Raw genomic sequence first — 23,317 nt, forward strand, 5'->3', positions numbered from 1 at the left:
TATCCATGATATATAAAGAGCTACAATTCAACAATAAAAAGACAAATGGCACAGTTGAAAAATGGACAAAAGACTCGAACAGGCATTTTTCCAAAGAAGAAATAAAAATGGCAAAAAACACATGAAAAAAATGTTCAGCATCACTAGCGATTACGGAAATGCAAATCAAAACTACAGTGAAAAATCATTTCATGCCTATCAGAATGGACACTATTAAAAAGATAGAAAACTACAAGTGTTGGAGAAGATGTGGAGAGATAGGAAGACTTTTTCATGTTGGTGGAAATGTAGAATAGTACAGCCACTGTGGAGAACTATTTGGCAGTTCCTAAAGAAGTTGAATATGGATTTTTCCATGTAATTTGGCAATACCACTACTGGGTAAATATGCAGAAGAACTGAGAGCAACGATATGAACAGACATCTGCACACTGATGTTCACAGCCATGTTATTCATGATTGCCAAAAGTCGGAAACAACCCAGGTGTCCATCAACCAAAGAATGGATAAACAAACTGTGATGTGTATACATGATGGAATATTATTCAGCTGTAAGAGGAAATGAATTTCTGAAGCATATGAAAAATGCATGAACCTGGAGGACATTATGTAGTAAAGCAAGTCAGACACAAAAGGACAAATACTGTATGATTGCACTATTATGAACTAAATAGAATGTGTAAACTCATGAAGTTAATAACTAGAATATGGGTCATCAGAAAATAAAATGAGGTTAGAGAATGGAAAGCTGAAGGTTAACTTGTGTAGAATTGGTAAAATTCTGTTGTTTGTTAATCTTTGGAAGTGAATAGAAAAGATGATAGCACAACATAGTGATTTTTAACTAACAGTGGTATTTTACGGGTATGACAGTGGTTGAAAGGGATAATCTAAGGTCAGGTATATTACTAGAAGGAAAGATAAAAAATGTAACATAGCACTGTATAGCATAGTAAAACCTCATGTGAAATATGAATATGGGTAATATTGCATATATAAGACTTTTTCTTTGAAACCAAAAAAATGTATATTTATGTTATGAGATGTTAATATGAAGCAAAAAAATCTATTCAAATATGTTTGTCTTTAAAATATGTATGCACAATTAGAAAAAAACCATTGAATGACTGAAGGGATTAATGAATAAACTAATCAACTATGAAAAAAACCTAAAGATGAACACCTGTGGAGGAGTAAAGGCTGCAGGACTGCGCAGGGGAGGATTTGAATTGCTACAGAGAAGCTCCTGAGCTGGGATGGCCTTTAGCAATATTTCCATTTTAGGCAAGGGGGACCAGGCCTTTATACCAACGCTGACAAATCATTAGACAAGAAGAGAATATGATCTTGGGAGATGTAGCTCTCTTCAGCTAAGGGCAAGACCTGCAGAGAGACTTAGATGTATGCTGCGAGCCACCAACGCTCCTGGCAAATGAGGTAATGAGTGCTCCAGCCGTCGGTGGGGTGGGGTTAGGGGTGGGGGTTAGGGTCTGGGCAGCACACCACAGCATCCACTACACACTCTTAACCAATACTTCTCAAATTCTAACTTGCATATGAACATCTGGGGATCTTGTTAAAATGCAGATGCCAATTCAGTTGGTCTGAAATTATCTCCAGTATTCCAGTTTGTCTAACAAGCTCCCAGGTAATGCTGATACTGCAGGTCCACGGACCACACCTAGCATTATTTTGCGTTCATATTCTCACTTGAGAGCCATCAGAGTGCATACATCATGGGACATATCCCACCATCACTGGATGAAGCATTTCTGAGCCATCAGGTTCCTCATAGCTGTCTTAACATCCTTGTTCCTCAAACTATAGATGATGGGGTTCAGCATGGGTGTCAGAAGTCCATAGAAGAGGGAAATGAGCTTGTCTGAAAGGTCTTGTTTGTCTGCCCCCAGCGGGTCCTTAGACTTAGGCTTACCATACATAAAGAGGATGGTCCCATAGAAGATGATCACCACAGTGAGGTGGGCAGAGCAGGTCGAAAAGGCCTTTCGCCTTCCCTCGGCTGAGGGGATCTTCAGGATGGTGGTGAGGATGAAGATGTAGGAGACAAAGATGAACAGTACTGGCACCCCCAGGAAGATCACATTAGCCACCCCCATGCTGATCACATTGATGGAGATGTCAGCACAGGCCAACTTCAGGACAGCCAGGATCTCACAGATGAAGTGATTAATGATGTTGTCCCCACAGAAAGGTAATTGTACTGCAAGAGAGATCTGCACCAAGGAGTTGGTTCCACCAGCTACCCAGGAACTGACAGCCATGGGCACGTAGGCAGCCTTGCTCATGACCATGGAGTATCTAAGGGGATTGCAGATGGCCACGTAGCGATCAAATGCCATCATGCCCAGGAGCACGCACTCTGTGGCTCCCATGGCAAAGGAGAGGAACATCTGCCCAGCACAGGCTGAGAATGAAATAATTTTCCTGGGAGTCAGGAAACCATCCAGAACTAAGGGGACTGAAGAAGTTGTGTAGCAGATGTCCAGGAAGGAAAGGTTCCCCAGGAAGAAGTACATGGGTGTGTGCAGGTGGGGGTCAAGGATAGTCACCAGGATAAGGACCCCATTGCCCAGCAGGATCACCAGGTACATCAGCAGGATGAGCACAAAGAATGTTTTCTCCAGCCTTGGATGGGCAGAGAGTCCCAGCAAGACAAACTCTGTCACAGCAGACTGGTTAGATGCTTCCATTCCAAACTCTGTCTTTCATCCCCAGAAATAGAGGAGGCAAAGAATACATAGTTGTAGGGGTTTTTTTGTTTGTTTGTTTCCTGTTTTCCTTCAGTCAGCACATCAGAATCATAATATCCACTGGAATTATAAACTCGTCCTCTGAGATTCAACAAGTAAAATCAAGTTATCTAAAAGTCAGACTGTATATCAGTCAAAACCATGAAGAGCAAACCCTGGAAATCTAACATAGCATACTAAAATGAAAGACATGGGAAACGGACTTTGGCCCAGCGGTTAGGGCGTCCGTCTACCATATGGGAGGTCCGCGGTTCATACCCCGGGCCTCCTTGACCCGTGTGGAGCTGGCCATGCGCAGTGCTGATGCGCGCAAGGAGTGCCGTGCCACGCAAGGGTGTCCCCCGCGTGGGGGAGCCCCATGCGCAAGGAGTGCGCCCGTGAGGAGAGCCCCAGCGTGAAAAGAAAGAGCAGCCTGCCGAGGAATGGCGCCGCCCACACTTCCCGTGCCGCTGACGACAACAGAAGCGGACAACAGAAGCCGACAAAAGAAACAAGACGCAGCAAATCGACACCAAGAACAGACAACCGGGGGAGGGGGGGAAATTAAATAAAATAAATCTTAAAAAAATAAAATAAAATAAAATGAAAATGAAATGAAAATGAAATGAAATTTCAATGAAAGACATTTCTGTCTTTCATTGAATGAAATGACATTTCTGAATGAAAGACATTTCTGTCTAATCAATGATAATTAATATACCTAAAGCAAAGACATATGTCTATATGCTATGAGTCTCTAGCACTTTCCAGGAAAACAGGGGCCGCTGAGTAACTGTTTCTACCATATACATGGAGACCTCTGGGTATCACAGATCAGTGATCTTGGCCATGAAGGTCACATGGCCCATTCCTTTGGATCTGGTCCCTGCTTACCTAACATGTTTCTGTTATAATATGACACCCCATGCAGATAGTTCTACAGGGACCGAAAGTGCTAGCCTGAAAACAATAAGTTTCTGATCTTCTTAACATTTTTATTCTTTACACTTAAGTCCTTTGTAAGCTTAGTGAGTAAGAGATCTTGACTCTTCTCTCTGCAAAACCTGACCAGATTGAAATTTTGGAGCCTACAACATGGAATCTCTACCAAAGTCTTCAAAAATATGATCTAGAGATCAGGACTTGTGTGTTTCCTCCTGAAACCACACTTGACCTGCCTGCTTCTCTGCTGCCCTGGAACTTGGCGGAGGAAAAATATCTTACCTGATTGTTGGAGCCCACTCATACTTCACATCCCCAGTTTGGGGGATCCCAAAGTGGGGGAATCCACTTCGATGAGAAATACCATGCAGTGCTGTTTGGATGCTTGGAAGACATGTGTAAATCTACTCAACCTCCCTAAAGCCACATTGTTCATCAATCACAATTTTACTGACAAAGAAATTCAGAACATCAGGCTCTGATGCAGGGTACCCAAAATGGAATGGAGTTGGCTGCCTACTGCTTACCTGAGTAATGGTTAAGGTCGAGAAACTGAGGTCAGGAAAGAGGTTTGTGAATTGCACACAGCCCTGAAGAAGGGGTGATTTTTCCCAATTGGCCTGCCCAGAGAACCATTATCGGTCCACCCAAGTGAGAGCCAATTTTCTAATCACAGGGCAGTGCAGTCCATGCCAGTGGCAGTCCATCAGGAGGTCATCTGCCCATCTTGTGGGCAGAGCCAGGTCTCAAGCTAAGTTCTCACAGTTTCCAAGCTGGGCCTTTTCCTCCACCTCCTCACACTCTGCCAAGGTTCTCTGACCAAATCTACAATTTGGACATTTCTGCTGAGGACCAGGCAGGTCCAGGAGCTTTGGTGGGAAGAGATGTCATATGACACAGACAGACCAGGAGACTAATCACAGGCTCCTTCTACAATTGGCATTCTGCTCAAGGCTGGGAAAGAGGGGACCTAAGGAAAATTGAGAGCTATGATGATACAATTTCCAGAGATTCTCTTAAGGAATGGAGAATCATTTTTAGAGAAAAACTCCTTTCATATCAATGAACTTAGCATCTGAGGCTAGGCAAGATCTTTGGACATTAGACTAATTCAGCCTCCACCCCTAACCTTCCACTTATAGGAATTCTCTCTCCAATAAGTGATTTCTCAGCCTCTGCTTGAACATTTTGAGCAACAGTAGGCTCACAGCCTCCAATGTCATTGTCATGATGCATGGATTGTCAGAGTTCTTCAAGGACTAGGAATCTGTCTTTTTCTAACTTCTATCCTCCACTGGTCTTAATTCCATCTTCTTGGCTCACAGGCCTGTTTCTTTGGCACAGTAGCAGCCTTCAGAGTTTTAGAGATAGTTGCCTTGTACCCTAACCCAATTCAACCCCAGCACAGCCCCCTTTGCACACAGCCTCTTTTCTTCTGTCCCAGCTGATAAAGAGCTGGCTATAGAGGTCACCCAGCATTTACCCAGTGTGGAGTCCAGTCCAGCCTGGGACTACTGCTCATAGGAATGCAGGCCAGTGGAGTGGGGAGTCTATCAACTTTCTGCGACCAGGAGAGGTGCTTGTCTCTGGTGCTGTCTGCCCATCTGGGTGCTACCTTGCCATAACCAAGCAGGCTATGCAGGCTATACAGGCCGTTTCTTGGAGAAGCCCTGGCAGCACATGGGCATACATTCACTAATTGTTGTCTAACTTACTAGGATCTAGAGTGTGGCCATGGCTTGAGAAGCTGCAGCTGCTCAGGGTCCTTGCCTGATTTTGGGGCTCATTGAGATGAGGAGACAAAGTCTGGTTCTTAAGACTGAGGCTCAGCCAGGAGCCCCAGCCTGGAGAAGGCTGTGCCTCAGGGTGGGCCAGAAAACCATACCCCAGGCATGGGCCCAGCCCCTCTCTTCTCTGTGCTCTGTTCTGCTCTCAAGAGGGCCCTAGAAGGACTCCCTTGAGAATTTAAGGGCCAGGTTGCTTTGAAGCCAGGCCCTATGCCAGAAGCAATTTAAAGTTTGGTGGGAGACTCAGAGTTTAGACTTCACCCCATAGACCCAATTAGGCAATGTTGTGTAAGTCTACCCAAACCTCTGCCCTCCCTACCAGGAAACCTCAGCTCAGAAAGTTTTCTGGCTTCTGGTAATGAGTTCTCCTGGGCTTTGATTACCATGATTGGTCCAAGGTGACTCTGTCACTGTCCCTTCATGAACCAAGAAGGGCAGAAGAGCTGGGTCTCAGCAATCCAATAGTCCCTGGGAGCCTTGGGTCACACAGATTCCTTGGCCACCAGGCATTTCCTTCCCTCAATTCAGTGACTCACCATCCTTGAACAACTTCTATAATATAAGCCCCAAAGAATGAGGGTGCATGTGGGAAGCATGATGACCAGAAATGCCCAGCATTCAGAGAATGCCCAGCAGAGTGGAAATATCTATAGACAGGCATGACTGAAAATGCCACGAAATCGTCCAGGAGACTGTGCACAAGATGAGTCCATAGTATGCAGAACTAGCTCAGGGTGAAAATAATGGAGAAGGAGTAAAAGTGGCCCTAGAAGACATTTAAAAGGAAGAAATGATAGAATTTAGAGATAGTCCTGGGGTGAGAGGTACAGGAGAAAGAATAGTCAAAAATTGCCAAGATACCAAACCTCAAAAACTGGAAGAAAGACACAGAGGAGTAAAGAGGGGAGCCAGTCTGGGCTTGTACGGCAGGGTAGGGCTGTGGGGTTATTTTGGACACTTCATATACAATTTCTGGGCATCTATGCTCAACTGTAGGCTGGTTCTAGAAAATAAAGATATGACCAAGAATAATTTATTTCATGGAGGAGTTTACAATCAATTGAATTGGTTGTATTTGAGATAACAGTGAGATATTAATACATGTAATATTTGTTGTCCTTAGTTTACAATTCTTTTCCATACTTTGTCTTATCGAATGCTCCCAACAACACTATGAGGTTAGAATGCAGAATATTTGGATTGCATAGGACCTTGGATTTGTGATATCAAGCATATTTGGCCTCTGCCCTCTAAATGCCAGAAGCCTCCCCTTCAATCATACTCAGATTTCCTCAAGAGTTAGGGGGACATTGTGCGGTTCTTGGAGGCACAGTGGCACTGGCAGGCCTCCTGGTTCTGTAGACACTAGAAGGTTAGTCAGGATCCCAGTGACCCCTCTATGGCAGGCTCTATGTCCCTCAACTCCAGGGATCTGCCATTTTGGAGTCCCCACCATTCTGGCCACGCATCTCTTATTCCAGCCATGACTAAGTACTTTCTACTCTCCTCCCTACACCATGAATTCAGTTACCTCATGGTTTTTGCTCATCATCTTCTCTCTTTGTGTTACTCTCCTTTCCCCTTTTTCCCCCTTCTTTCCCCACACCAATTGCATCCTAATGTTTTGATTTTAAGCTCCCTGAGAAATAGATCTATGGGGTTTGAGTATCACCATTCAGTACCAGCCACCTCTGTCAGGCACCACTTTCCTGCCAGACCACCTCTTGGCCACAGTGTAACCTGTATACTGGCTGCCCCAGGGTCAGGTGTCCACACTGGTCCAGTCAGGGGAGGGCCTGTAGCCAGGGTGCCTCATGGTAGAGAGAACAGAAACGATATATGAGGGGGTAGGTATGTCAGGTAAGTGAGGCCTCCTGGAATGAAGCATCAAAAGAGACAAATATTGTTTGGGTAATCCAGCATTCAGAAGTTCAAGAACTATACTCTCACTCCCCCACTTTGTGCTTTCCAGCATGAGGGGCTTCCTCACCTTTCATGGAGACAACTTCTCATTCCCTTCTCCCTCTTCATTCTTCAGGGAAGTCCTGTTTTCTCTGACCTTACAGTACCTGATTCCAGTCCTGATTTTATCTCAAAATTTGGCAGCTCTTTCATGCCTTCACAGAGAATGTGCTACTTCTCATGTTTCGTTGCCAGAATCTCTAAGTTTTTTGTCCTGGGATCTGGTCGAAGACCTTGTGAGGGGTATCATGTCCACATTTGTCTTCAGGAAAACACAGATATTTACCCAAAATTCTGGGGTTGCTGTTTTTCACACTACCCCTTTGGTTGGCTCCACCCATCTTTGACAAACTCACATTTACTCACACATAAACCCACCCACACGGAATAAAGACAAGAAGTTTTGTCTTGGTTGATTAAAACTAATTATCCCCTGGTAGGTCTGTCTGAAGCTTCACTGGTCAGTGATGGGAAATGAGGAGAAATGTTTTCAGCAGTACCCCGGATTTCAAGGCCTTGAGTCCCTACAGTGAGTTAATAAGAAGGTCAGTCTAGGAGAGTGGATGTGCCTCAACTGATAGAGCATCCGCCTATTACATAGGAGGTCCAGAATTTGAACCCAAGGCCTCCTGGCCCATGTGGTGAGCTGGCCCACACGCAGTGCTACGGCGCTCAAGGAGTGCCGTGCCACGCATGGGTGTGCCCCGTGTAGGGGAACCCCATGTGCAAGGAGTGCATCCTGCAAGGAGAGCTCCCTGCACAAAAAAAAGCACAGCCCACCCAGGAGTGGCTCCACACACATGGAGAGCTGACACAGCAAGATGACGCAAAAAGAAACACAGATTCCTGGTGCCACCGAGAATGCAAGCAGAGAGAAGAACACACAGCAAATGGGTGGGGAGAGGAGAGAAATAAAAAATAAAAAAATAAATCTTTAAAAAAAAAAAGATCAGCCCATAGCCATTCCAAGTGTGACTCACAGACAGGAAGCATCAGCATCACCTGGCAAACTGTTAATAATGTAGATTTTGGGACGCTATCCTAGACCTACTGCAGAATATCTGGGTGGGGCACAGCAGTGTGTGTGTGTGTGTGTTTTCAATCTGTGTTTTAACAAGTCTTCCAAATGACTCTGATGCATGTTAATATTTGAAAACATGGTCTGTCAAGACTTCTTCTAGGATTTGGGTTTCAGCCACTCTCCCTGAATGACATATAAGTTGATGCGTCAGCAGCCTTTATCTCCAAGGCAGATGTTATCCCCTAATTCTACCTGGATGTTTCATGGGCACTTCAAACATACCAAACTCCAAATTGAATTCACCTCTTCCCCTAAAATTAGCACCTGGGTCGTGCCACCATCATCCATCCATCATCTGAACTAGAAATATTGACCCCATCCTCTCCTGCCTGCTACATCCAACCAAATTCTAATCTTGTGGGTTTTTTTTTTTAAGATATATTTTTTATTTATTTCTCTCCCCCCTCCCCCGTTGTCTGTTCTCTGTGTCCATGTGCTGCGTGTACTTTTTCGTCTGCTTCTGTTGTCAGCGGCACAGGAATCTGTGTTTCTTTTTGTTGCGTCATCTTGCTGTGTCAGCTCTCCGTGTGTGCAATGCCACTCCTGGGCAGGCTGCACTTTCTTTCACGCTGGGTGGCTCTCCTTACGGAGCGCACTCCTTGAGCGTGTGGCTCCCTTACGCAGGGGACATCCCTGCGTGGCATGGCACTCCTGTGTTCATCAGCACTGCACATGGGCCAGCTCCACATGGGTCAAGGAGGCCCAGGGTTTGAACCGTGGACCTCCCATGTGGTAGGCGGATGCCCTTATCACTGGGCCAAGTCTGCTTCCCTTGTGGGGTTTTTGGTAAGATTTATTTTATTTATTTATTCCTCCCCACCTCCCATTGTTTGTACTTGCTCTCTGCTCTCTCTGCATTTTGTGTCCATTTGCTGTGTGCTCTCTGTATCTGCTTGTCTTCTCTTTACGAGGCACTGGAAATTGAACCTGGGACCTCCCATGTGGTAGAGAGTCATGCAATGGCTTGAGCCACCTCAGCTCCCTACTTTGTTGTGTCTCTCATTGTCTTTCCTCTTTGTATCTTCTTGTTAGTCATCTTCTTGCTGTCAGCTTGCTGCACTTGCCTATTGTGCCAGCTGGCTATTTTGCTCTTCTCCAGGAGGCACCAGGACTGAACCCGAGACCTCCCATGTGGTAGGCAGGAGTTCAATCACCTGAACCAATTCACTTCCCTAATCTTGTGTTTTTTTATCTACCAAATATTTCTTGAACCTTCCTGTCTGCTCTATTCCTCTATCACTTCCCCTGTTAGTTATCTTCAATTGCCTGAATAAGAGCCTCTTAATGAATTTTCCTATTAATTTCTACGTCCCCTGACCCCAATCTCCCCTCCACAATGTTCCTAGAATGATCATGTCAGATCTTTTCTTAAAACCCAAGTGTCTCCTCATTTCCTACAGGAGGAAGTCCTATCGCCTTAGGATGCCCTAAAAGACCAACAATGGGCTGGCCCCTGCCTTCCTCCCCATTGGCAGCACCTGCCCTTTTATGCAAATTGTCACTTATCTGTTCCACTGGTATACTGAAAAAAATGGTTAGCAACCTGTTTTGGGGTCAAAAAGAAAGCCCTAATTTGCAGCATTAGCAGACTTCTGTGGTTTAAATACTCCCACAATGGCCAATTTAAAGCTCCAAAGGAAGTCACTGAACGTGAGTCACTGAATGTGAGATGTGCACGATCGGTGAGCCAGTGAGAGCAGCTCCAGCATGTGGCGCACCTCGGGTCACCTCCTTCCGGAAGGCGGGCCCCTGCCTGAGTCAGGTGCTTCCATCTGGATTTCCACAATGGTGTGGGCATTCTCCTTGTCCCTCACTTTCTACCTAGATGGGAAATTGTCTTGTCATATCCCTCTCTCATGCCAGTAGACGGTACACTCCCAGAACGCAGAGACAATAGGTTATTCTACCCATTTCTGCCTTCTGTGAAACAATCCTTTGTTCAGTTAAGGAATGTACCCTTTTCTGGACCCATCCCTGTCAGTTGACTCTCGTGAGGTCTCAGAGCACATGTACGGATGATAGGAAGCTGAAAGGACGGAGGCTTAGCTGGATAGAGTAAAGACTGAGGAAGAAGATAGAAGGTTGTTGCAAGGGGCCAAATCAATAAGATGAAAAGTGAGAGGTAGTGTGTAAGTCTTTCCCTCAGAACCCCCCAAATCACTGAATTAGCGCAGACTAGGGGTGATGGGGCTGGCACAGGAGAAAAGACCTGGGTGTCTGAAAGAGTCATGTGAGCACTGACCAGAAAACAGTTGGACTCTGTTAATGTGATTATGATGTTCAGAGAGAGGAAATGGAGTCAAGGAAGGAAGGACAGAGGGAGGAACGGAGGGAAGAAGGGAGAGAAGGCAGCAGGCAGCAAAATTCTTGGAGTGCCTTCAGCATAATTGGATCTTGGGGACGTTATCCCAGAAGGCTACAAAGTTTCTAAATTGAGTACCAGTAACTTTCCAAACTTTAAATGACTTCTGGGACTAAAATGATCCCAAAGAACAAAATGGAATTTAAACTATCTTCTAAGGGCAATGGACAGTCCTTCGGAGGTTGGTCCCGGAGCATACGAGGCAGGAGGGGAAAAAACTGGCTGGACCCCTCACCTGGCACATGTTCTCAGCCTCACCCGGGTGCTTCAGACACAGTGTTGCTATTTCTGACGTGTGGCTTCTTTCCAGCCCTTAGCAAACTGATAGTTCTTGCTTATCATGTTTCTGGTAAAGGTAAGTGGAGGATTTGATTAAAGGAATACAGAGGATTTCATTAACACAGCTACATTGCTACCATCTGACTTGATTGAAATAGAATGGGGGCTTGAGAAGAGGAGGTATAAAGCACTTCCACTGGTATATTATCCTCAGAGTCAAATAGACCCATTAAATTGTAGGAGTCTCAAAAAACAAACAAACAAACAAACAAACAAACAAAAACCTGTAAGAGTCTCTAAGATCACCTGGCCTCAACCCATCATGGTACAGAGGGGTCATGGCTTGCCCAAGACCACACAGCTAGTAGTCCTCTCACACACAGTTGTCTCTTCTTGACTAAAACTGCTGGGATCTTTCTCCTCTCATAGTTGGAGTCCTGAGTTTTGGCCATTATCATGAACCATGTTTCTGGATCTGGTGCTGAAAAAAAGCAAACATTTTCTTTGCCAGAGCCCGGGTTCTTAAGAGAAAACAGAGGACTGGTCAACAGAGCAGAAAACCAAGCTGGGAACTGATTTACTGCTCCAGCACGAACGTCACAGATAATAGCGTGTCCTGGGTACCTGAGCTGTCCTCAGGGGGCCATTCCCAGCATTGAGCAGCCTTTGTAGTCAATTACTGGCTGATGGATTTGGCACTAAGACATAAATCAATTGTTCTAAGGCCCTAGGAGATAAAGGGAGATTCCATGCTGAAGTCAACTCATTTCTGAAGATTTGGAGGGCTGCCATGTGGAAAAAGCATAACTTCCTATGGGGGTTCCAGAGGGCAGAAATTATAGGGAGGCAGATTTCAACACAGTATTAAAGAGGAACTACTTCAAAGTAAAGGAGGTAAAACACCCCACATCACTCAGGTAGTCAAGTCTAGGTTTGATATAATCAGAGGTTAGTAAGTGGCTTTCTAAATTGGAAAGGGAGAGATTGCTAAACAGAGCCTCAGGCCTGTTGTAATTGGCATTAAAGTGGTTATTATTGTTGTTGTTAATGATGTAATTATTTTTTTGCAGGACTATTTCTCCACTAGACTTTGAGGTCTTTGAAGTCAGGGCTGTGCCTTTCACCATGTGTCCCCATCACCTAGAAATTATGCCTGGCCCAGAGCAGATAAATGTGTGTTAGCTGGAATTGAGTTAATATGACCCTGAATGGGTCATGGACAAGATGTGCTCAATACAGACAGACAAGAGTCTTAGAGTTCCCCAGGCAGAAAGTGCTGCTGCAACAACTGAGGAAGGGGCTAGATAATTGATAGCTCTTGGAGAGATGATCCTGAAACAGTTGGTCAGTTCATGAGCATTTTAGCTACAATAAATGTAGAACCAATAAGACCAAATTACCATTACCCTAAGAGTTGCCAACAAGTTTTGTATGAGTACAGAACAACTCCTACTTTGGGGAACACTTAGAACTCTGAAAAGAGAAAGAAGAGCTAACAGAGCAGGACTCAGGAAAAGTCAGTGTCTCTGGTGCAGGCAGATGGAGAATGAAGAGTAGATAGATTCAGTCAAAACTATCATTCAACTTAGCCATAATGCACAGGAGACTGACTTCCTATGCCAAATGTACAAAAGAATCAATAAGATTTTAAGACCTTGGCACTATGGATGTCAAGGAAGTCTGAGGCCAACTCTCCTCATCATGACACCAGAGCAGAGGAGCTCTGGGCTCCTACCTGTCCCAAGGGAAGGGACAGTTGTCTTGATCTCTGCTTTAGGACCAACTACCTTGGTGTGGCAGAGAGGAATTTCCTGGACAAGTCCATGACAGAGGTGCCCACCCTCCAGAGATCTTTGAAACATAGAGGAAAAGAACAGAAAAGTCACTTCCAACCCCAGACCTGCAGAAGGAACAAAAGACGGATGGGTCCGTTCAGAGGACAAAATCAGGTAGATGTTCTATGGACAGAGACCTGTATGAGGTTTCCAGAAAGCAGAGAGGCTCGGGAGTGGAGACAAAAGGTGGGGATTTGTTTGGAAAGTAGACAGTGATGACCCCAAGTCTATTTTCCCTAAAGAGGTGAGAGCAAAGCCAGACTGTTGGAGACTTAGAGAAGTCCATGGAATGTGAGAAAGGCTTGTCCCAAATATCTATTTTTGAACTTGCCTGTACTGAGAGAATCTTTCCACAAAGTATATATTCAGGAAGAACACTGGTAGAAGGATTCATTCTCATGTCAAATCAGATGAGAATTGAGGGAATATTTTTCCTTAGATCTCTGATGAAATGCTGTGGGTAAAAACAATGGAAGGGGGTGTGCATTCTGTGTGGTCCCAGAGAGCAGAGGCTGGATAATCACAGGGTAGGAATTGCCAATCTGTGATTTAGGGGAACAGTAGATATCTGAAGGGCACTTCTCCAAGGCCAGGGCCATTAGAGTCAGGGATGAGGCATTTGTCAGTCCCCTGGGAGACATCAGTGGATAGAGATGCTGTTAATCTAGCCTAGCTTTCCAGAGCATCATTCCGAACTGACCAGGATAGCATTGCAGCTTCCAAGGGATGGGAAGAGCCTTAGAATCCGACCATTCTGCCCAGCACATCCCTCTAAGTGCAGCCTCTCAGCTAGATGCCACCTCCCCCAGAGAACCTTCCCTGACCACCCTGCTACTCCAAAGTTTTCATCAGCCACCCCATCTCCTCTCCCACCCATCACCCAGAATTGTGGTCTATGCTGAAGCCAATCCCAGCTACTCTTGTTAGGCTGTGGAACCTCTGAGCCTTATCTGAGTATATCATATTGGATGATGAAGGAAGGGAGGACGAGATGAGGGTATAGGTGAGTATAAGGCCCTTGAGCCTGGATAATCGCTTACAAGGAGAACCAGGAGAAAGATAGACAATGTTTCTGGAGGGTGACATGCAAAGTGATATTTGACTTGGTTTTGATCAAATGAATTCAGTCATCACAGGAGACATTTCAAACCTTGCATACTGGGTAGCTGTGATCCATCTAATCTACTATTTAATTGAATAATATAATATGGTGTAGAAAAAAATGCACAAAATGGGTCAAGGTAAGAACCCACGAAAGCCTCAGGTCAAAAAACAGAAAACTGTTAGTACCTCAAAAGGCCCTCATGCCCCTTCTCAATCACTACCTTCCCCCTTCTCCCCAAAATAACCACTATCTTGAGTTCTTTCCTTCTTTCCTCCCTCTCCTTCCACTCTTCTTCCCTCCCTCCCTCCCTTCCTTCCTCTATGATGATTTTTTTTTAAAGATTTATGTATTTATTTATTTCTCTCCCCTTCTCCCCACCGCAGTTGTCTGTTCTCTGTGTCTATTTGCTGCGTCTTCTTTGTCCACTTCTGTTGTTGTCAGCAGCACGGAAAACTGTGTTTCTTTTTGTTGCATCATCTTGTTGTGTCCACTCTGTGTGTGTGTGGCGCCATTCTTGGGCAGGCTGCACTTTCTTTCTTGCTGGGTGTCTCTCCTTACCAGGCGCACTCCTTGCGCGTGGGGCTCCCCTGCGCAGGGACACCCCTGCATGGCAGGGCACTCCTTGCGCACATCGGCACTGCGCGTGGGCCAGCTTCACACGGGACAAGGAGGCCTGGGGCTTGAACCACAGACCTCCCATGTGGTAGACAGACGCCCTAACCACTGGGGCAAGTCTGCTTCCCCCTCTATGATGTTAACGCCTTAAAATACATGCCTACACACACACACAGTTTAGTTTTTCTTTTTTTTTTTTTTAACTTTATATAAATGCAATCATACCATATGTACTTTTTATTGTGATAAAATACACATAACATAAAATTTACCATTAACCATTTTAAAGTGTATCATTCAGTGGCATTTAGCACATTTATTATGTTGTGCACCCACCAATGCTGTCTAGTTCCAGAATATTTTCATCACCTTTAAATATGTTTTTTTGGTATCTGATCTTTTCATTCAACACTATTATTTCTGAGATTTATCCATGCTGTTGTGTGTGATGTCATTTGTCCACTTTCATTTTTATAAATATTCCCTTTATGAATATACTACAACTTATTCATTGAGTCTTCTGGTGATGAATTTTTGTGTTGTGTCCAATTTGGGGTTATAGCAATAATCCTGCTGAGAACATTCTTGTATATCCTTAGCACATGTGTATGCATTTCTGCTGGGTATCATATTAGAATGGTTGCTAGGTCATAGGATACCTTTAGAAGGTAATGTCAATGCCAAACCATAGTCCAAAGTGGTTGTACCAATTTATGCCCTCTCCCAAAACCATTTGTAGAAAAGACTGCCCTTTCCCCATTGCTCTGTAATCTTCCTTTGCTAAAAATTGTGTTCAGGTATGCATGACTCTATTTCTGGAATGCCCATTCTTTTTTATTGTTTATTTTTGAGGCAATCTCTTTTTTTCTTAATTATTATATCGTCATAATAAGCTTTGTTATCTGCTAGAGCATATCCTCCCTCTTTGTTCTTCCTTTGCAAGATTACCTTGGCTATTATTGGCTCTTTGCATTTCCATATAAATTTTAGAATCAGTTTGCTATGATAAAAAAAATAACAAACTTTCAGGATTTCAATTGTGGCAGCATCAAATCTATATACTAGTTTGGGGAGAATTAACAATATTGACTCTTTCACTCTGAGACGGTACATCTTTCCATTTAATTAGATCTTTTAAAATATTTCTCTCAATTGTATTTTAGAATTTTCTGAGTAAATTTCTTGAAGATTTTTTGTTAAAATTTTCCCATAAATACTTGATATTTTAGTTGATATATTTTCAAGATTTTGCTTTCTGTTCATTGGTGATATATAGAAATACAAGTCATTTTTTATATTGACCTTCTGTTCAGCCACATTGCTAAGCACGGTTATTCATTTCAGTAATTTGTTTGTATATGCTTTTGGCTTTGCTAAGCAAATAATTGGATCATCAGCAAATAAAGAAACTTTTATTTCTTCTATTCCAAACTAATTGTTTTTTTGCTTTATTTGCCCTCCAGTACAATGTTGAATAGTAAATCCATACTAATGTCATTCTCAATTGCAGAGGGAAAAATTTTAACCATTGAGTATGATGTTTTAGGATTTTGTCAATAACCTTTATTAGACTAATGAAATTCCCTTCCATTCCCAGTTTTCTATGAGCTTTTTAAAAATTATGACTAGATGATGGATAGTATCAAATGTATTTTCTGCATCTATTGAGATGATAGTATGGGTTTTTCTCCTTTAGTCTGTTAATATGGTGAATTACATGGGTTGATTTTCAAATCAATTACCTTCCTGAAATAGATCAAACCTGGTCAGGATGAATATCCTTTTCAAAATTACTAAATTCAGTTTGCTAATTTTTAAAGGAGTTTTATGTCTATATTCATGAAGGAAATTGACCTATAATTTATTTTTTTCTTGTGATGTCCTAGTCAGCGTTGGTGATCAGATTATGCAGGCTCTTAAAATGAGTTTGTGAATTTCCCTCTGTCTTATTCTCTATGGGGGAAACATGTAAGACTGGTACTCTTTCTTTCTTAAATATTTGGATCATTGAATTTTATAAGAATTTGTCATTTTATTGTTATAAAGTTATACGTAATATCCTTATCTTTTTTTTTTTTTTTTTTTTTTTTTTGAGGTATTGGGGCAGGGGATTGAACCCAAGACCTCATGTGTGGGAAGCTAGCACTCAACCACTGAGCTACACTGGCTCCCCTGAGTGGGTTTTATCATTTTGTTTACTTGTTGTTATTGTTGTTTAGGAGACACCAGGAAGCAAACCCAGGACCCCCCATGTGGGAAGCAGGCATTCCATCTCTTGAGCCACATCCACTCCCTTATTATTTTTTTAATGTCTATAGGTTCTGTGGTGGTGTATTCTTTATTACTGAACTTGAATATTTATGCCTTCTTTTTTTCCCTTGACTAGTCTCACCAAGAATTTGTCAATTTTATGAGTCTTTTTAAGAAAACAACTTTGGACTTTAAAATTTTTCTCTGTTTCATTATTTTCTGCCTCTATCTGGTATTATTTTCTTTCTTCTATTTTTTGGGTTTAATTTACTATTCTGACTTTTGAAATGGATGACTAGCTCTTTGATTTTTAGACTTCTTTCTAAATACCTACGTTTAAAGCTATACATTTCTCTTTAAACACCATTTTAATGGCATCTCACAAGTTTTGATATGTCATATTTCAACTGTAATTCAATTCAAAATTTTTTATTTCCTTTGAGTTTGTGTCTTTGACCCATGGATTCTTCAGATGTTTTGGGGTTTTTTTTTTGCTTAATTTCCAAACACACAGGAATTTCATAGTTCTCTTTTTTATTTCTTTCTAACTATATTACATTGCAGCAGAGAAACTACTTAGTAATTTACTCCTTTGATATTCACCTTACCTTTATGGTCTGGCATATGATCAATATTTGTAAATGTTCCATGTTTGCTTGAAGAGTGTGTATTCCATAGTTGGGTACAGCATTCTATATGTCTGTTAGGTCAAATGTGTCACTTGAAATGTTAAAATTTTCTATATCCTTAGGATTCTTTTGTCTGCATGTTCTGTCAGATTTGGGGAAGGTTTATGAAGACTTCCTACTATTATTATGGATTTATCTACTTATCCTTGCAGTTCTATCCATTTTTTGCTTTATATATTTTGATTTTGTTACTAGGTTCATACAAATTTAGAATCATTATATATTTCTGGTGAACTGAACCTTTCATCATTACAAAGTTTTCTTTTTATCTCAGGTAATGCCTTTTGCTTTGCAGTCTTTTCTTCTGATATTTAGCTACACTGCTATTCTTTTGGTAATTGCTTGGCTGGTGAGTCTTTTTTTCATTCTTTTACTTTCAACCTTTCTGTACCCTAATGTTTACAAAGTATCGCTAATCAACAGCATATAGATGGATTTTGCTTTTTAGGTCCAAACTGATCATCTTTGTCTTTTAATAGGACGCTTCAGTCTTTTCATGTTTAATATAATTACTGATAATTTGGGTTTAAATCTGTTGGCTTTCTATATCCCCCACTTAGTCTATGTCTTTTTATTCCCCTCCTTTCTTGCCATCTTTTGGATTGTTAGAAATTTTTAAAAAAAATTTTATTGAAGTATAACACATATGCAAAAAAACACACAAATCATTAGTTATAGGTCAATGAGCTTCTGCCAAGTGTATAGCTCATGTAACCATGAATGGGCAAAAAGGTCCAATCAAAAGGCAAAGGATATCAGTTTATGAAAGACACTTTGAAAGTATAAAGATATAGAAAGATTTGAAGGAACTAACCATACAAACATCACACAATAGAATAATAACAGCACCTCAGAGCTTCCCCAGTCACTACCCACTTTCATCTATCCAAAGGTAACCATTATCTTGTCTTCTAACATTACAGATTTGCTTTGCTTATTTTTTATATTATATAAATGGATTTATACAATACATATTCTTCTATGTCTGACTTCTTTAACTCAGTATTTTGTTTCTTTGATTCATCCATGCTGTTTCATGTATCTTAAGTTTATTCATTTTCATTTACGTATTTTATTTATTTTCTATATTTTTGGTGCACATGTGCACACCTGTCATCTGGATATATACCTAGAATAATTTTTGGATTATAGGATATGTATATTTTCAATTTATTTGATTAATGTGAAAAACAGTTTTTTACCATTTAAGTCCTCATCAGCAGTGTATGAGAATTCCTGTTGATCTATATCCTCAACAACATTTATATTGTGATTTTTTTGAAATTTGCCATTCTGATGAGTGTATAGTAGTATCTCATTGCATTTTTTATTTGAATTCTGATTACTAATGATATTGAGCATCTTTTTAAAAATGTTTATTGGCCATTTGTATATACTCTTTTATTTTATTTTTTAAAAATATTTTAGATTACATAAATGTTACATAAAAAATATAGAGGATTCCCACATGCTCCACTCCCTACCCCTCCTGTTCAAGTCCCTTGCTCATTTTTTTTCTATTGCACTGTCTCTTTTTTTCTTATTGATTTGTACAAGTAGCTTCTATTCTGGATAGGAACACTTTGACATGTTTAAGTATCTCAAATATCTCCCCCATCTTCCCTTTTCCTCTTTTCAATGATGTCTCTTCATGAATAGAAATTCTTAATTTAATGTAATCCAATTTATCAATCTTTTCCCTTATAGCTAATACTTTTTATGTCTTGTCTAGGAAATCTTTTCCTGCTCAAAACTCTAAATTAATTGAGACTTAAATCCTCTTTCTGAGTAGTGCAATGACCTTAGAACACTTTACCTCCATTTTATGTTCATCCTGATTCAGGTATTCATATAACATTGTTGCCCCATATTTTAATTCAACATATATTTGAGACTCAACAAGACATTGTCACTATTTTTTTTTTAGGAGGTACAGGGGATTGAACTCAGGACCTCGTACATGGGAAGCAGGCATTCAACCATTGAGCTATATCCACTCTCCAATGAGAGTTGGTTTTTTCATTTGTTTTTGTTTTGATTTCTAAAAGGAGGTACAGGGGATCAAAGCTGGGACCTAGTACATGGGAGGCAGGCATTCAACTACTTTAGCTACAATTGCTTCCCTGTCACTATCATTTTGAATGGTCCATACTCATTAAATATATCTACATATTTACCATTTACCATTTTTATAGTTCTTCATCCCATCCTGCATTTCTGACCTTCCATTTGAACTATTTTACTTCTACTTAAAGAATATATCCTATACATTATCCTTCATTGAAGATCTGCTAATGATGAAGTCTCTCAGTTTTTGTTTATCTGGTAATATCTGTATTTCACTTTCACTCCTGAAGAATATTTTTGTTGAGTATAGAATTCTGGTTTGCACTCTATTTCTTTCAGCACTTAAAATATATTTTTTCCATTATCTTCTGTTTTCCATTTATTCTATTAAGTAATTGGTCTAATTATTGACCCCTTGAAGGTAGGTTATTTTTTTTTCCTCTGCCATCTTTTAAGATTTTTTCTTTGTCTTTGGTATTTAGCAGTTTTATTATGATGAGCCTACATGTGGATTTCTTTTTATTTATTCTACTTAGGATTCTTCAGGCTTCTGAATTTGTGGTTTAATGTCTTTCATAAATTTTAGAAAGTTCTAAGGCATTATCTCCTCAATTACTACTTCACTCCTTTGTCTCCTCTGCTTTTGGGACTCCAGGTACACATGTCAAACCTTCCAACTGAATTCTATATATCTTTTCAGTATTTTCCTTCTATTTGTCTCTCCATGCCTCAGCATGCATCTTTTTCACTGAACTGTCATTCATCACATTGATTTTCTCCTCAGCTGTGTTTGATTTGCTCTTATATCTGTTCATTGAGTTCTTTCATATTTCAATTCTAGAATTTCCATTTGGTTCTTTTTAAAGTTTTTAGTTATCTGCTAAAATTCTCATACTTATCTTTTATTTTCTTGAACTTTATAAGCATTGTTATTTCCAAGCCTGGGTCTAAAGATACTATGGGTCTTTTTTCATTTTGATTTTCTTCTGTTAATTTTCATTTTCGTTGTCTTGTCTCCTCGTGTACCAGATGCTATATTTGCAACATTACTTGTAGAAATGATTTGGGAACCAGAATGATGTTCCCTTCCTTCAGAGTGGATTTGTTTGCTTCTGCTAGGTATTTAGGAGCACTGAAAATCTGGGATAATCTCAATCCAGTTTCATGGCTTGAGAAGATTTGAAATTGAGTTACAGTACCTGTAGATGCCTGTCTCCTGATTCATCCATATTCCTATGGTGCTGCCTTTTGGGTTTTCATCACAGTGGAACCCTTCACGGTAGGTCTTGAACATCAAAGCCTGTTACCCATCTCCATGAGGCTGTTAGGAGTGCTACTTAGCCTCTCAGTGGCCCCCTCCAGAAATGACAAATGCCCCAGTTGAAAAGCAGACGCAAACCCTGGGCTTACCTCTTCAGGTCCCTGTTTTGCCCCAGAGTGGCCCTGCAATTCTTTATTGTCTTATTGTCTGTCCAATACTTAAAGCAGATGTTTTATATATATTGCCCTGTGTTTCTAATTGTCATCTATAGGAGAGGTAGTACAAATTAACTTGGTTTTTTTTTACTGGAGATAGAAGTTATATAGTGATTTCTGCTACAATTTTCTTAGAACCCAATAAAGATGCCTAAATTGCCAGAGCTATTACTCAGTTGTCCAGAAAGGTGGGAATTTCCCCCTAGCTGCTCAGGAACTTTTGGAATCAGAGAATGCTGAGATTGGCCTTCTGAGTTCTTGCAAGTGGCGGAGCAGATGCATCATGGCCCAATCCAATCAGACCTCACCTGTTATGGGATTCATCCTCCTAGGACTGTCAGCCCACCCAAAGCTGGAGAAAACATTCTTTGTGCTCATCCTGCTCATGTACCTGGTGATCCTGCTGGGCAACGGGGTCCTCATCCTGGTGACCATCCTTGACTCCCGCCTCCACACGCCCATGTACTTCTTCCTGGGGAACCTCTCCTTCCTGGACATCTGCTACACGACTTCCTCAGTTCCCCTCATTCTTGACAGCTTCCTGACTCCCAGGAAAACCATCCCCTTCTCAGCCTGTGCTGTGCAGATGTTCCTCTCCTTTGCCATGGGAGCCACAGAGTGCCTGCTCCTGGGCATGATGGCGTTTGATCGCTACGTGGCCATCTGCAACCCCCTTAGATACCCCGTGGTCATGAGCAAGGCTGCCTATGTGCCCATGGCTGCCAGCTCCTGGGCAGCTGGAATCACTAACTCTGTAGTACAGACATCCCAGGCAATGAGGCTGCCCTTCTGTGGGGACAATGTCATCAACCACTTCACCTGTGAGATCCTGGCTGTCCTGAAGTTGGTCTGTGCTGACATATCTATCAATGTAATCAGCATGGTTGTGGCCAACATAATCTTCCTTGCAATCCCAGTTCTGTTTATTTTTGTTTCCTATGTCTTCATCCTCATCACAATCCTGAAGATCCCTTCAGCTGAGGGCAGGAGAAAGGCCTTCTCCACCTGCTCTGCCCACCTCACAGTCGTGGTCGTCTTCTATGGGACCATCCTCTTCATGTATGGGAAACCCAAGTCCAAGGATCCACTGGGGGCAGACAAACAGGACCTTTCAGACAAGCTCATCTCCCTCTTCTATGGGGTGGTGACCCCTATGCTCAACCCCATCATCTACAGCCTGAGGAACAAGGACGTGAAGGCAGCTGTGAGGACCCTGGTGACTCAGAAACAGTTTATTGAGTCGATGTCATAGATTTCCAGATGTCAGAAACACATGAACTTCAAACTCCTCATTGTACTCCTGGAAAAATGGTAACCCAGAGAGGTCCTTAGGCTGTTAGTGAAGAGTCTTTTGATTTCTGGCACTATTGGTCAGGTTTTTGGCTTCACACAGAAACACACCATATCATATTATAGCTATATTTTGTTGCTCAAATCTTAAATTCTCTGACACAAGAATTTGTTGAATATCTATAAAGAGTTATGTGTGTGGGTGAAGAGACAAAAAAAAAATCCAAGAATCCAAGTTTTAGTGATACTGGAAACTTGGAGTACATTGTTTTGCCTTGTATAGAATTGCTGCTTTCTCTACTCCGCTTTGGTCTCATCCCAGAGACATTCACTGTATTTCATGTAGGAATAAATTGGAAAATTTCACCTACCCCAACATACAATAATGTTCATTAGTACCATGGCAGGAATTCCTTTCACGTCTTAGTACTAGAAATAGCAATTGCTTGGTTTGATCTAATGGACACTAAGAATCCTGTCATTCACCATATTCTCCTTATTTTCACTGCAGGGAAGCTCTTTGGTAAGCATGCCACAACACCCACATCTCCTGCACTCCCAGAGCTGTAGTGGAATGTTGCATAGCTGGGTGCCAGTGCCCCCCAAATTTTTTACCATGCAACCAACATGACACATGACCATTACATCCAGCATGTTCCCATGAGTATGCACACATTCTGATAAAACCCCAAAGTAGATATGGACAAGCAAATGCAAAAGTAGTTCTTACTCCCACAGCTAATAAAGGGCCAGCAGTAACAGGTACTCCCCACCACCTGTGGCACAGGTAAAGTCAACAGTGGGTCCCATGCTCTCCCAGAGCTCTG

General features: G+C 41.8%; 2 protein-coding genes across 2 annotated transcripts; one reads left to right on the forward strand and one right to left on the reverse strand.

Annotated features, from left to right (window-relative positions):
• Window positions 1–1,754: 1,754 nt before the first annotated feature.
• On the reverse strand, window positions 1,755–2,711 carry LOC101423994 (olfactory receptor 13C7-like). Its single transcript, XM_004457294.1, has one exon. It carries the CDS (start codon window positions 2,709–2,711, stop codon window positions 1,755–1,757), a length of 957 nt encoding a protein of 318 aa, XP_004457351.1.
• An 18,772-nt stretch (window positions 2,712–21,483) lies between these two features.
• Window positions 21,484–22,452, forward strand: LOC101447097 (olfactory receptor 13C7-like). The gene has a single exon (XM_004457350.2). It carries the CDS (start codon window positions 21,484–21,486, stop codon window positions 22,450–22,452), a length of 969 nt encoding a protein of 322 aa, XP_004457407.2.
• The last annotated feature ends 865 nt before the right edge of the window (window positions 22,453–23,317 follow it).

Source organism: Dasypus novemcinctus, chromosome 8 (assembly GCF_030445035.2).
Source record: "Dasypus novemcinctus isolate mDasNov1 chromosome 8, mDasNov1.1.hap2, whole genome shotgun sequence".
In the NCBI taxonomy this organism is placed as follows: domain Eukaryota; kingdom Metazoa; phylum Chordata; class Mammalia; order Cingulata; family Dasypodidae; genus Dasypus; species Dasypus novemcinctus.

Excerpts from the sequence above, each read along its gene's own strand:
- LOC101423994 (XM_004457294.1), bottom strand. The coding sequence starts at position 2,711 with ATGGAAGCATCTAACCAGTCTGCTGTGACAGAGTTTGTCTTGCTGGGA.
- LOC101447097 (XM_004457350.2), top strand. The coding sequence starts at position 21,484 with ATGGCCCAATCCAATCAGACCTCACCTGTTATGGGATTCATCCTCCTA.